The sequence below is a fragment of the Battus philenor genome, unplaced genomic scaffold, assembly GCF_028537555.1.
Source record: "Battus philenor isolate CCGP_79_NKW_IND1 unplaced genomic scaffold, ilBatPhil1.0.hap1 SCAF_21, whole genome shotgun sequence".
In the NCBI taxonomy this organism is placed as follows: domain Eukaryota; kingdom Metazoa; phylum Arthropoda; class Insecta; order Lepidoptera; family Papilionidae; genus Battus; species Battus philenor.
Genome location: NW_027181684.1, coordinates 6,110,129 through 6,123,479, shown reverse-complemented (window position 1 = coordinate 6,123,479; position 13,351 = coordinate 6,110,129). Strand labels below are relative to the sequence as shown.

The 13,351-nt window shown below is 34.2% G+C and overlaps 2 protein-coding genes across 5 annotated transcripts in view; both read right to left on the bottom strand.

Annotated features, from left to right (window-relative positions):
• The window catches only part of LOC137923414 (unconventional myosin-IXb-like), a 28,718-nt gene extending 25,939 nt beyond the window's left edge, over nt 1-2,779 (bottom strand). For 2 of the 4 annotated variants that reach the window (XM_068766660.1, XM_068766661.1), the window contains exons 1-3: nt 2,011-2,779; nt 1,506-1,649; nt 355-467 (exon numbers count right to left, since the gene is read on the bottom strand). In XM_068766660.1, coding sequence (XP_068622761.1) covers nt 355-467; nt 1,506-1,649; nt 2,011-2,046 — 293 coding nt within the window. In that variant the 5' untranslated portion in view covers nt 2,047-2,779. The remainder of the gene's footprint in view (nt 1-354; nt 468-1,505; nt 1,650-2,010) is intronic. The other 2 variants (XM_068766662.1, XM_068766663.1) reach the window with 1 other exon arrangement.
• Nucleotides 2,780-3,036: 257 nt separating this feature from the next.
• On the bottom strand, nt 3,037-4,910 carry LOC137923365 (Kruppel-like factor 3). Its single transcript, XM_068766590.1, has 2 exons — nt 4,680-4,910; nt 3,037-4,606 (listed from the first exon to the last, which is right to left on the bottom strand). The coding sequence occupies exon 2, from the start codon at nt 4,597-4,599 to the stop codon at nt 3,757-3,759; it is 843 nt and encodes a 280-aa protein (XP_068622691.1). The 5' UTR covers nt 4,600-4,606; nt 4,680-4,910; the 3' UTR covers nt 3,037-3,756.
• Between the last annotated feature and the right edge of the window lie 8,441 nt (nt 4,911-13,351).

The window sequence follows — 13,351 nt, the reverse complement described above, 5'->3', positions numbered from 1 at the left end:
AATAAAAATGCTTTATTTGTTGATCCACATAACCATAATTATGTACAGTAGTTTACTTATTCAAGTACATGTGTTTTCAACTCATAAGGAAACAGATACCAATTTCCATAATTATGAGACGTAAATGATTAAATGAATCATACTACTATAAAGAGTGGACAAATAAACAACATTCCAGTAACATAACAGGCTAATTTTTATAACATACAATTGTATGATAAATATACAACAACACATTAAAACCCAATTTTTGTTAATTTTAATTGGGAGAAGCACTTATTTTTAACAAAATGAAGATTTGAATGAAATTGGAAACTTTAATAAAAAAGTAGATGTAAATATGGGTTTCAATACCTGTAGTACTGGTCTGTATTGTTATTAGGCCACAGCAACATGACGGCAACTGGGGACTCATTAGGACCAAGTCTCCTTTCTTTGCACTCTCCACTTACTGTGTCACCTACAACCTAAGCAATTGATATAAGAGTCATGAATGTAAAGTATAAGCTACTAAATAAGAAAATAAAACAATGGTATTCAGCAGTCTGTGTAAAAATATGGCTAAGTAATTTATTCAATATCAAATAAATTACATTTTAGTGTATTTAAACAGAAACACAAATACTACATGAGTAAAATAAAATAATTCAAGATAAGATTCAACCTTACCTTCTTGACAATTAGTGAATTTTAAAGTAAGGTGAGTCACTACATAATTACCTGCAGTAATTATAAAAAAAGTACTTTGTACTTCCATTGTGACACATATAACCCTCAACACAGCCAAGTAACTGTTATAATGATAATAGACCTAGTTGTAAATGTTGCTTAAGGAAAAAGGTAGTAAATAACACTTATGACTAACATGATTTTTTTAACTTATGTCCAATAAAAAATACTTGACAGAAGTTTAGTAAAAACAATGTGTATAGATGATCATGTTTTGGTAATCGGAAGAAACTGAATATAGGCGGCTTTCAACCGCTTCTATTAAAAATCCATAGGTTGAGCATATGTTCTTCAGTAGTGGGCAGATGCAATGGTGATGATTAAATACAATATTTGCTTGAAGCAGTGTTAACAAGACAGTAATACATATATTGATGAGAGAAATTATTTTTGAAATTTGAGTGTACACACATAAATGAAATACAAATGTGTATTTTACCATCTCATTAATAAAAGCAGGTACCATTAAAAACTTCACTCACTTTTTTACAAATTGCTTTCCATAACATGCCAACACATATGAGTATCGGTGAATGTGCATCCTATATTTATTTAACATTTTTTATTGATTATTTCTTACATTTCCAGATTTCCAGAATTACTAGACCTAATTGTTAGTAATTAGCATAATAAAATAAATTTGAAACAAAAAGAAAGCACTGAAAACAAGTTTTAAAATACATTCCCTAAACATGCCTAGCATCCAGAGTGTAAAAAAATAGATTGTCCTGTGTGATACACAATTTTCAGTAATTAAATTATTGTTAGTAACAAACCTCAGCCAGTTCATATGGTCCTCCAGATCCATCACTTAAATTGAGTTTATCTGCAATACAGCAAACTATTTCCTCTGAACTGGTTTGCTTTGAGGCTTCTACTGATAAAGCCTCATATTGTGCAGACAGAGCTCCCACAAATACCTGTAAGGTTTGTTTTTATTTACTTAACAATTTATTTTCACACTTCTTTTTTTCCCAATGTTTTTACAGTTATACTAAAACTGCTTCAGCTGGCTTTTTTATATATGTATCCTTAACTATAGGAACATTTTAGATAATAACATAATCATTAATCCAAATCAAGAAAATGAATAAGTGTTTACCTTAGCACTAATTAGCTATATATCTAACTATATGGTTACAGCTTTATCATGTGTTCTTAGCTTTGGTTTTACCTAATGAGGTTTTATTTATGTTAATTCATAATAGTCACTTGAAAATAATAAAAAGCAGATAAACAGCTAAGTAAATATAAAAAGACAAAATTAAAATAAACACCAACCTGCACGATATATCTATGATTTTCAGCATGAGCCATTGTGCACCATTGTTTTAATCCTGATAATTAAAATTGTCGCACTGACACCTCGATGCCATTATTTTGAACAATCCGTCTTTATCACGCATACTTTGTAACTTGAGGCATTTCGTAAAAATAATTTAAAAACACATTTGAACTGACTGGTGCATACATTAAAAACAACACTTTCAGATAAGCGTTCACTAAAATTCTATATATTGCAGCGAAAAATGCCTGACCCCCTGGTAGATCTGTCGAATGTATTCATTCGTAACAACATCATAAAATGACATCCTTTTGATCAACTCTTACTTGCAACTCTGGCCTCGGTTTTATTTTGCTGTTTGTAGTTTTTAAGATGATCAATATATTTGAAAACACCGAGGAGAAATCTTAGATGTGGGTCACATGCTGAACAAAATAAAGTCGACAAGCTTGTGATGCTGCAGACAAACTTCGTTGTAATATTTTATGTATTTTAAAATATTTCCAATATATTAACTTCGTGTTTTATAAATACTTTCAATTCGGTTCAAAAAAACAACACTTCTGATTAACATACAGGATTATAGCGACTTCGGTGTCTCCAACAACCTGTTATTTGTCATACATAACTCTCGCTTCGTTTGCACACTAAAATGTCAAAAAGCGTCAACTCACAGTTTTAAATTTGCTTCAATAGTTTACCACTTCTCACACGCTTTCATTGATATCTGCACCCTATTTCGATAATTAAACTATTTTAAAGAAATTGAACCTCCATTTTTATTTGTATGTAAAGTTGAATCGTGTATCTATAGGAAAAGCGGACTATTTAAAAATACTTGTAATACTTTTAAGAAAAGTTAGATGACAAGGTACTTCTTGAAATGATCGGGTTATACAGAATCACAGAATAAAAAAACACCAGGAAGGGGTATTATTTATAATAAATGTTTAATTTTAGAGTCTAGCAATATTTGTGAAAATTAATTTGAAAAGATTTAAAGCAATATTATGGTTTATTTGTTTAACAATAGCATTTACTTTCAAAACAAGTACAAAGTTTTTAGCTTAGGTAGTATAAAATTTATAAAATCGGTGACATAAATGCTACAGTATCATTTTTAATTAACACTTACAGTACAATTTCGTGGGATCTCAGTAGACAGTAAAAATTAGTATAATTATTACATAGCTTTTTAATCTTGACAATATTACTTATAAGTGCGCTATGTGTTTGTGGTTCTTGTTTAGGTAGTAAAATGCAAAAATATTTTTTTCCAAACGCTACGATCTTTAAAAAAAATTATGAGCTTTTACAGTCGCTTAGAATGTAAAAGCTCTTAATTTTTTTATTTCCGATATTTTTTGAATTTTCTATTTAAAGTAATCCGCTAAAGTTACTGATTTAAAGAAGTAAAAAGCCATTAAAAATGTTATAGGAACAACTTCACACTGTGTGACTTCCATAATTCTTTAATATTTCATACAAAATATTATGAACATATTCTAAAAGACATTAAAACAATAAACTACAGATAAAATAAAATAGAGCCGCCACGTGAATTATTATATAAGAAAACATTATATTATAAATCAACATAAAATGATATTTAATTAACCTAAGCTCTTTAGGCGGTCGTACAAATTTAAATTACTCATAACACAGGATAAATATACATTTTGAAAGTCGCGCCCGCGCATTTTTATACTTAAACATAAATCGATAAAATTGATAATCACATTTCACAAATAGCGTCTTGTTCTGTAAGAGTGCGAAGGCACAGTATGTATGGCCAGAGCGGCGGCAGCTCGTCGAGCATGTACACGGCCGTGTTTGGCCAGATGGTCCGATCGTGCAAAGCGCTTGCTGCACTCACCGCATCGGTAGGGTTTGTCTCCTGAGTGGCTACGGCGGTGTCGAGCCAGCTCGTCCGATCGGGCGAATCGCCAACTACATCCTCCCCACGTGCACTTGTAAGGCTTTTCTCCGCTATGACGACGTAAATGAGCTCTCACATGCGACGCTTTTGCATATAACTTTCCGCAATCAACAACGGGGCAACGGAACGCGCCTAATTTTGAGCAGAACACCGGCTCACCCCATGACCGCTCTTTTTTCTTGGTCCCAATATCGTCACATTCACTTGAACTTGCATTATCTATTGGCTTTAATATATTTGATGAAATCTCATCACTGAACGGGTCCAAATCGATGCCAAGAACGGAAAGCTCTTCCATTGTGGTGTCATCGCAGTTGTCTATTGAGTTACCACCAGACTGTATTTTATCCGTTACTTCACAACTCAAACTTTCTAATAAATAATCATCAAAATTCACATTTTTATCCAAATCTGCGAAGTCAAAAATCATTGGTGATTTGTCTTCGGATCCATCACAAGTTCTATCGCTAGCACTACCTAGAAATGCATCACAATTAAAGTCCAAATTACTTAGTTGCCAATCTTCAGAGTCTATTGTTGTTGGCAACTCGAAGTTTATTAAACTTTCCGCCGGCGAGTACTCGAACAGCAGCTGATCATTCAATAACGCTTCTTCGAGGATAGAATTAGAGTTTTCTCGATACATCTTCAGTCTGTAAAATGAAAAAAAATGTTTTTAGTAATTCATAATAAAAAATAGTTTTGAATCTGTAAGTTAATACTAACGATTGGCGCCAGTTTAAGCGTTTTGATTTAAATGAATGGAATAAATACAATATATGTATTTTGACGTGCGTGTGTATAAGTGATGCGCGTGCGGTTGGTTAGCCGTGGCCGTGGCGAGTGTTGCTCGCCGCTGGTCCCCGCAGCGCGGCGCCGGACACCGCTGCGGACGCGCGATAAGACCGATCGCCGATTATCGGCGGACAGACAAACTCACAATCTCTTTTTGTGCACATTACACCAACAATTGATCTCCATCCCCTACATGACGTATATACGTCATGTAATACACACATTTTACATAAAGTTCAATTAAAAATGTAATTAACAAGTGTATTATCACCATTAATTTGTTTTTGTTTAGGTATGCATAACGTACTGCGTATTAAATAGATAAAAGAGAAAAAATATCAATTAGAGCAGTGTTTATTAAATATAATGACACAAGGATCATTCACTTTCTTTGTTCTTATCTTTTATTTGCTCGAAGAATCGTGCAGTTTATTTACCTATATTATTACATTGTAAAGAAAATATCCATCGGCTGACACGATGATGGTAATATAATGATGATGAAAGAAAAAAGAAAAATTTTTGTACGTTATGGCAGAAAGCAGTTTTTTTTAGTTCTCTTTACTAATGTGTAATTATAAACTCTGAAGGGTTTTTCGCGCTGTAATATTAATAAAAATATTGTGGGATGTAAAAATAAGAAAAAAATATGAAACTCTTTCTTTAATTGTACTTCTTTCAGTCGTCTCTTCACAAAGCATTGTCGGATACGATGACAACCTCTTTCTATACTATCCTATTGCATATTTTCTTCAGGACAGTAGTAATAGAGAGTCTAGTTATCGGTTTGACTTGATCAGGCCAGCGGGTAGGTGATCGGTTACGTCGTCTTTTACCGTCTACCTTCCCTGCAACCAAAACTTTGTCCAAATTATCTTGTCTGCGGGCGATGTGGCTAAAATAACTTAGATCTCGTAGGTAGTATATTCTCGAGAGTTTCGATGTACAATATGGCATAATCAAAGCAATCTTTGGCAAATTTATGTAGCTTAGGATTTTTAATCAAATTTTATTTTTAATATTAATTTATACTTGCCAGTCAACGTAAATTGTTGAAAAAGGACGGGAACGAAGTTTATGAAAAAAAAATTAAGTGTAAATCAGAATTTTACATTACATTGAATAGTATATTGAGTGTAAAAACACCATATTCAAAAGCTATCACGCCACCCATAAACGGACCTTCAGCACATCAGTCCACGTAAGCTATAGAAATTATAAAGTTATAGAGGCTCGTCTTTTTATGAACTTTTTGTATAACATGAAATATCGATTTCAGTTGTGCGTTCGAATTATTTTAGGCGTTACATATTTTGCTTAATATAGTTGGCAACAATCAACCTTGCATATATACCCATGTAAATCTGTGTACGTTATTTGTTATATAAGATTGATAAGTAAAAACTCATTATTATTTTATTTTACTTCGGCTGAATTATGCAAATTGCACGGAATGTAACGCAGACAGGCTATTCCCAGTAGTTTTACCGCATAGTACTACTTGGAGTTCCCTTCTTTATAGACGTTCTCATAGTAAGACTTCAAGGGTGTAATATTATTCTCAATAGTTCTGCCGTAAAAATAACAATGATTGATAGACATAAGCAAGTTAAAGAGGAAAAGATAAACAACAATATTTTTTTAAGTTGTTTAGTACGTTAATAGCTCTCACCAACGAGGCTTTTCCAAAAAAAAAACTTGCTAACGCTTATATCTCCCTTAATTAATTGGGCATTTTAATTTAGTATTCGTTGGATAAGTAATGGATCGAAAATAAATTGATTCAACTCAAGAAGAGTTAAAAGATTCCGCGCAACTGCTTTGGTTATGATCTCCCAGACCAGTCAGCACGCACTCTTTCTGTGGGAAAATTCTTCAAGACCAGTCGTGTGGATTGTTGTAGGAACTCGCCTTACTCTCTATAAATGATCATAAGTCATAATTCACTAGATTAAGTTCAGGATTAGATGACGGCCAGTCTTCAGCTCTGAAGAAGTCCACTGCCATTCTTGGTTATTGAACATAGTTAAAGGAAGGTCTCCTTAAACTGAAACCTTCTTAAGCATGGTATCTTGATACAACTGTGTCGATATTTTGGTACTTTTATCTTAAAAATATGGCTCAGTCCCTCCTTCACAGGCAACACACCACCAAACTATCACTAAAATCAGATAATGCACCGGGTTGTACTCTTGACTAACCCGGAAGCTGCTTAAGAGCTTTCAGCATAAATACTGCCATTTTCTATATGTAATGAAGAGAAAACAATTTTCGATTCCAAATTCAAAAGTATTTTTTTATTATTTATAATAGAATTTATGGCCATACTAAGCATATCGTCGGTCTACATTTTAATAGTTGAAAAAAAAAATATAATACTTAAACGTATCATCCAATATTTTTGATTTCTTAATGTTTGGTTGTTATCTACAGGGGTCGGGGAACTGCATACTTTCATATGCTTATGCACCGTCATAACCCATCTCTGCCAAGAGCGGTTGATATCAGAATCACTTCGTGTACCGTACTTCACGGCTTTTTTACATGAGGCGGGTAACCGGCGGGCACCAAAAAAGCGAATAAAGCACAAGCAATTGTGTACAGATATAAAACGAAAGTAACGGAATTTCTGCGTTAATGAGATAACTTTTTTAATAACTCAGTATTACGATCGTAAACACTAATGTTAAAATCAAAATTCTTAGAAATCTCTTTGTGGTAGATTGATTATATTCTTATAAATATACAGGTAAACATTTCAGTTTTGGATAATAATGCACGTCTATGCAGAGATTGGATTTTTTATTATTATTTGCAATAAAAAAATGATTAGCCTCGTCTCATTTTCACAATTTTTGCCATCTACTATATGTAAATACAACTTTCTTCTTATTATTATTATTGAAATTTTCTTTCACAGTACTGAATATCTTAAGAACTGTTAGTTATCACTTCAAATTATTTTAATATGAATTAATTATGTGGACGCTGCTAAGCCTGCTTCTTTTAGAGCAAACCTACCGAATACGAGGGTCAAACTGAAAGTTCTTAGAAAATCAAAAACTAAGCATTCTAGCAAGTTATTAGTTTTATTATAACTTTTCAAAATAGCGTCCATTTACATCAATACATCGCTGCATTCGATGGAACCATTGAGAAAAGCACCTTGCCCACTCGGCCTTAGGGGTCTCTTCGACGGCGTTTTGAAACGCAGCCACTGCTTCTTCGGCGTCCATAAAATGTTTTCCTCGAAGTTTTTCTTTTATTTTCGGGAATAAATAAAAATCGCAGGGTGCGAGGTCGGGGCTATACGGCGTGTGACCCAGTATTTCCACGTCTGAGGTCGCCAAATAGTCGATCGTTTACCTGGCGGTGTGCGACGAGGCATTGTCGTGATGAAGGAGGATCCTGCTGCGAGGTCGTTTCTCTCGAACTTTTTCCAAGACAAGTGGCAAACAGTTGTTAGTATACCACTCTGCATTAACCGTTTTCTGATCCTCTAAGACAACTGTCGCGTAATGACCTGTCTTTCCGAAGAACGAGGCCACCATCTTTTTTCCAACACTTCGACCTCTCTTCACTTTAGTTGGCAACTCTTCGGAAGGAAACACCATCATAACAGTAAATCCAGCTTTCGTCACCCGTTAGTATGTCGAACACAGCATTTGAGTTACCTCCGTTAAATTTTTGGATCATTTCTCGGCACCAATCAACACGGCGGAGTTTTTGAGCCTCGGTCAAATTATGCGGTATCCAGCGGGCACAAAGCTTCCTGACCGCTAAATGTTCATGGAGGATTTTGTGCACTTGACTCATACCTATGCCTAGACTTGTCCGAATCTGCTGATAGGTCACTCTTTTGTCAGTCTCTATCATACGCCGCACAACACTGATATTGTCTTCAGTCGTCGCTGTAGAAGGCCGTCCCTCACGCAAATCATCGGTGAGATTAGTTCGACCACGTTTGAATTCATTAAACCAGTTGTAAACTGTGGCACGAGATGGGGCTTCACCGTGAAAAGCCAATCGAAGTCTATCATAACTTTCTTGTTGACTTATATGACATCGAAAGTCATAAAAAATCATTGCACGAAAATTTTCTCGGCTTAAATTCATTCTGACGTGCGCAGACAATTTTCAATTTGCCGCCAAATCGTAAAACAAATGACAAATGAATGAAATGTATACTCAATATTATTGGTAAAGAGTTCTATTTTCAAAATTTAAACTTATTTTTTTAATATAATGCTTTTAAGTTGCCAGTTCTAAAAACTTTCAGTTTGGCCCTCGTATTATGTTCCAGACTCGCACGGCAAACTTCGACAGATGGAAGTTTTAAATATGGTAAACGCCTAATTAGTCAAATAATATTTTCAAGAGCCTTTGAAGTCTAGGAACTTTTAATGCCAATCATATGCAACAACTAACTAGAGTTAGCAACTAGTCGAGAACTAGCACTGGTAACATACTTCTTTAAGTATTTACTGAAAGAAGTATGTTACCAATACTACGATGTGATCACATCACATCGTAGTTCGCTTTCGCACCGAAAACCCGAATTTGCTCAAAGCGATGGTGCCTAATAAAATAATTACTTCAGTAGGAGAAGGCTTGCTTTGAAGCTTTTAGCCCGGGTTTATCATATAGGAGTAAGGTGTCTCCTATTTTAAAAAGTGTTTAAAAGAGCGTCTGGTTCGCGGGCGTTGAGGGTGGGACCTTCAACCTCCTCTCAATGCGAACGCGAGGAGGGCAGCAATGCGAAGTTACCCTGTGTAGCTGAGAGACCCTGCTTTCCACCGGGATGTGTCTTAGTATAGTATTGAGGGGCACCAGCGATTTCCGGCGACATTACCTAAGTTACCAAAAATAACCACCGAGGGGGTTATAGTGGGAAGGAATCCCACATAGCTCTGATCTTCCATTTGACATACTTTGACAAGGCATAAAAAGATATACTTTATGTTCTCTGAACAATATCATGTAGATATCACTTTATTACATTTGTTATAACATAGTAGTATGTAAATATATAAATATAAATTTTAAGATATAATTACAATTTTGCATATTTATGCAATGCAAAACATGTGTATAAAAACAGACATTGCTATGTTATATTTAATTCTGTGAAATTGTTGTCAGGTGGAGGATATAAATAAATAGCCATCGCAAACGAGGTTACTATTTATTAGTTTGTTCGCCGCCCGCCTCGGCGTTGTAACTTTCCTGTTTGCTACAGTCGACTCTTTCCGATTGAATTGAACGATCTTTTCATTATCATCATCAATTTTATTTCATTTCCCCCATTGACTTACATTAAATCCCGTAGAAAGCGGTCTGCACCCAGACATCAGATGACTTTACCAAGGTGGTCTGTTTACACTGTGGGTCGATGTCTGACACTGCGCTTGCTGGTCTGTGGTCTCAACTACAGTAACTGTTAGGCCCTAGGGACGTTCTTATATGTCCATTACTTTCGTTCGTATACCGACATCCTCATTCCTGATTCGAAGTTCAAAAATCCTGGGCATTTCTTTCAATTTTTCTTCCATTTCCAAAGTTATTTCATTAAACACAATAGATTGAGAAAAAAGTTCTTCGCCTTTTGTATGAAAACTCAGGACATATTTATTCAATTCATTTACATTTAACTACGGTTTACTTAGTCATAAATAATGTTTTAAATAAAAATAAACACAACTTTTGGATTTGGAATCTGTCATTTTTATATGTTGTCAAATATTTTGTGATATTAAAATGAACTAGGGTGATAAAGAGAACCGAAATGCTATGATTGCATAACATAAAGTAGGTATGGTGCAAATATAATTGTATCGGGCTATTACAGGGAAAGATCTGCCTGTCCACGCAGTATTCATACGAAAAAGGCGATGAAAAACAGCATCACTTCTCTATATATTTTTTTTTGGCCCCCGCTATTGGGGACCTCGCCTTCCACCCTCTATTTTATTGGGAACAGGGTTTTGTATTTCTTAATTATTTTTTTTTACTAGAATTTTTAATTTCGTTCTCATTTTTCATAGTACACAATATCTTTTTCCTTCTTCCTTTCTCAATCATTCCATTCCTTTCGTACATCCTTAACACTTTAGTTATCCATTTCAATTACAGTATCACAGTTTTAATTGGTTTAATTATTTTCTCGTGTACATCATTTCTCTATATTAATTCCCGTCGTTTTCTCCGAACTTCTTGTTTCAATCTCAAATTTAATGGCAGTGGTGATCTGAAGCATTGGTTCTGCCAGGCAGTAAAAACTCATAATAAACAACGCCCCATACACAAACCATTACTTTATTGCGAGTTAGCCCGGATAGTCCACGAAGCCTGACCCATCACGACCTTTTTCGCACGTTCTTTCATCCACTTTTTATCGCCAGTTATCATTTTCTTCTAAATAATCCGGTTTCTAATGAAACGTTTACGTTAAATAAAAAATAAATAAATGTTTCGATAAATTATTACAAATAGGTACACGAGTTGTAAGGTTTCTTTTAGTTTATACACATCATTTGCAAAAAGAGTTCTGTCCCGACGTAATACCTGTTATCAGAGTGTATATAGTATAAATATATATTGATAGCTTTGTTTAAATTTTGTACGCTACTACGTCAGCCCGTGGACGTGGTGACACGACTATCGGTTGTTTGGCCGTTGATATCGGCGGCAGTGGCTGGCACCGCCGGCATCTGGCGTTGGTGACGCCGGCTCCGATTGCAACACTGTTCTACGATATCTACGTGCATGCGATCGATTTACCCTGGCCATGCAAAATTATTAGATGTGTAAAAATTATGGACTAATTATGGATAATATGAACTAAGACGGACTACTCCATTCTTAACCATTCCAAGATTAAGACCAGGTTCGAGTCTTAAGATATTAGATAAAGCGGCTACAGGAAAAATAGATGAACCACGTGTACGATCACCAGTTGGTCTGATGAAGTCAACTTAATTTGATTTTATTGTTACTAACTGCTTGAAGTAAATCAGAGAACATGGTACGGAATGAGCTTGTTATTGATTCTGTGAAAGCATTTCAATATGGACACGATGTTCAGAAAAAAAACCAAATAAAATGAAAAAATCGTTAGTTGTGAGTAATCTCTGCTAATATTTTTTACAGGTCTGAGTTTATATTTTAATTTCTTCGCCAAATAATTATAATTACAATAGTGTTAGAAAAAACTTATCAATCTAGTATGACGTTTACTGTTATAGCCATCAAAACATATTAAAACATTTAGATGACAATACTGTATAATTATTTATGTAGTAATCAACGCTATGTAATTATTTTATTCATTTAATCGTTCAAGTGTCGTAAACAAAAAAAAATTAAACAGAACTATAATACTTTTGATAATTTTTTAAAAGCAAATTCTTATTTCAAGTCAGTGAATGAATGGATCAGTTTTTTCGATTATTAAGTCAACAACTACTTACGTCATCGTAAACTAACCGACTATTTGGCTTCAGGTACAAGTAACTGTTGACATACAACTGTGGTATTACACGGTGCCAGTCGTCGATAATATTTGGTGGCTGGTACGGAGCTACACGTCTCCTCTCACATAGAGTTTCAACCATGCGCTTGTGTAACAGATGCAAGAGTTATGTTTGTAACATATTAAAAGAAGTAATAAAACTCCTAGCCACTAAACGTACATTTGCTTTAACAGTGCCTCCAGTCCGAGTAGTATTCGTTAGGCACTTTGATTTCTTAAAACCTAGTTAAGATGTAACAAATTCAACGATATTCAAAAATTTTAAAACCTTAACTATTACGTCGCTAGAGTTACCTATGGCAGAAAAATGATTAAATTTCCCTTATTTACAAACAGAAAATTTTAGGTACAGTTTTTATATACCGTTTTCTTTCCTATTTCCTATACTTTCAGTAATGTCCAACGCTGTACGACAGTACTAAGTGTAATTTCAAATATAATTAACTCCTATGAGATAGAAAGTGACAAGTGAAATTTTCTTAAAGCAGTGGGTTTTAATGTAGTTTCGAATGTTGAGGAAATAAAAATGAATATCATTATTTAAAAACTTTGTATTTTTGGCTTAGCTTTGACTCATTACAGGAACTAACCTCGGGGTATTCTCCGGGAGCGACAGTCCTGTTCTTTATACAAAATAGTTCTTTCAATTAGAAGGCCACAAGGGTTTCCGATGTAGAAAGGAACTAAAGATCAAGAGAGCTCGAGACCAGGCCTTTATATCACCTATATGACTAAATGGTATTACATCACATAATTTACTCTATATAGAGTGCATTTAACTAAGTAATTGTGACTTGTAATTAAACTATTTAAAATTACTGTAAATTTTAATACAATTCAGAAGGTGAAAGAAATTGTTGCTCATCGCTCGTCTATTGTATGGTAGTAAAATATTTAGAGTTAGTATAAACCATGTTACACTATCTTAGCTAACACACTAAGTTTAAAAGTTTTAAAATTTTTTTATATTTGATCTGGACATAAACAATGTTAATTTTGTTAACATTCTAAATAGTTATTTTTGTCAGTTATTTTAATAAACAAGAAATTTAAGCCTGTAACCGTCGCGTTT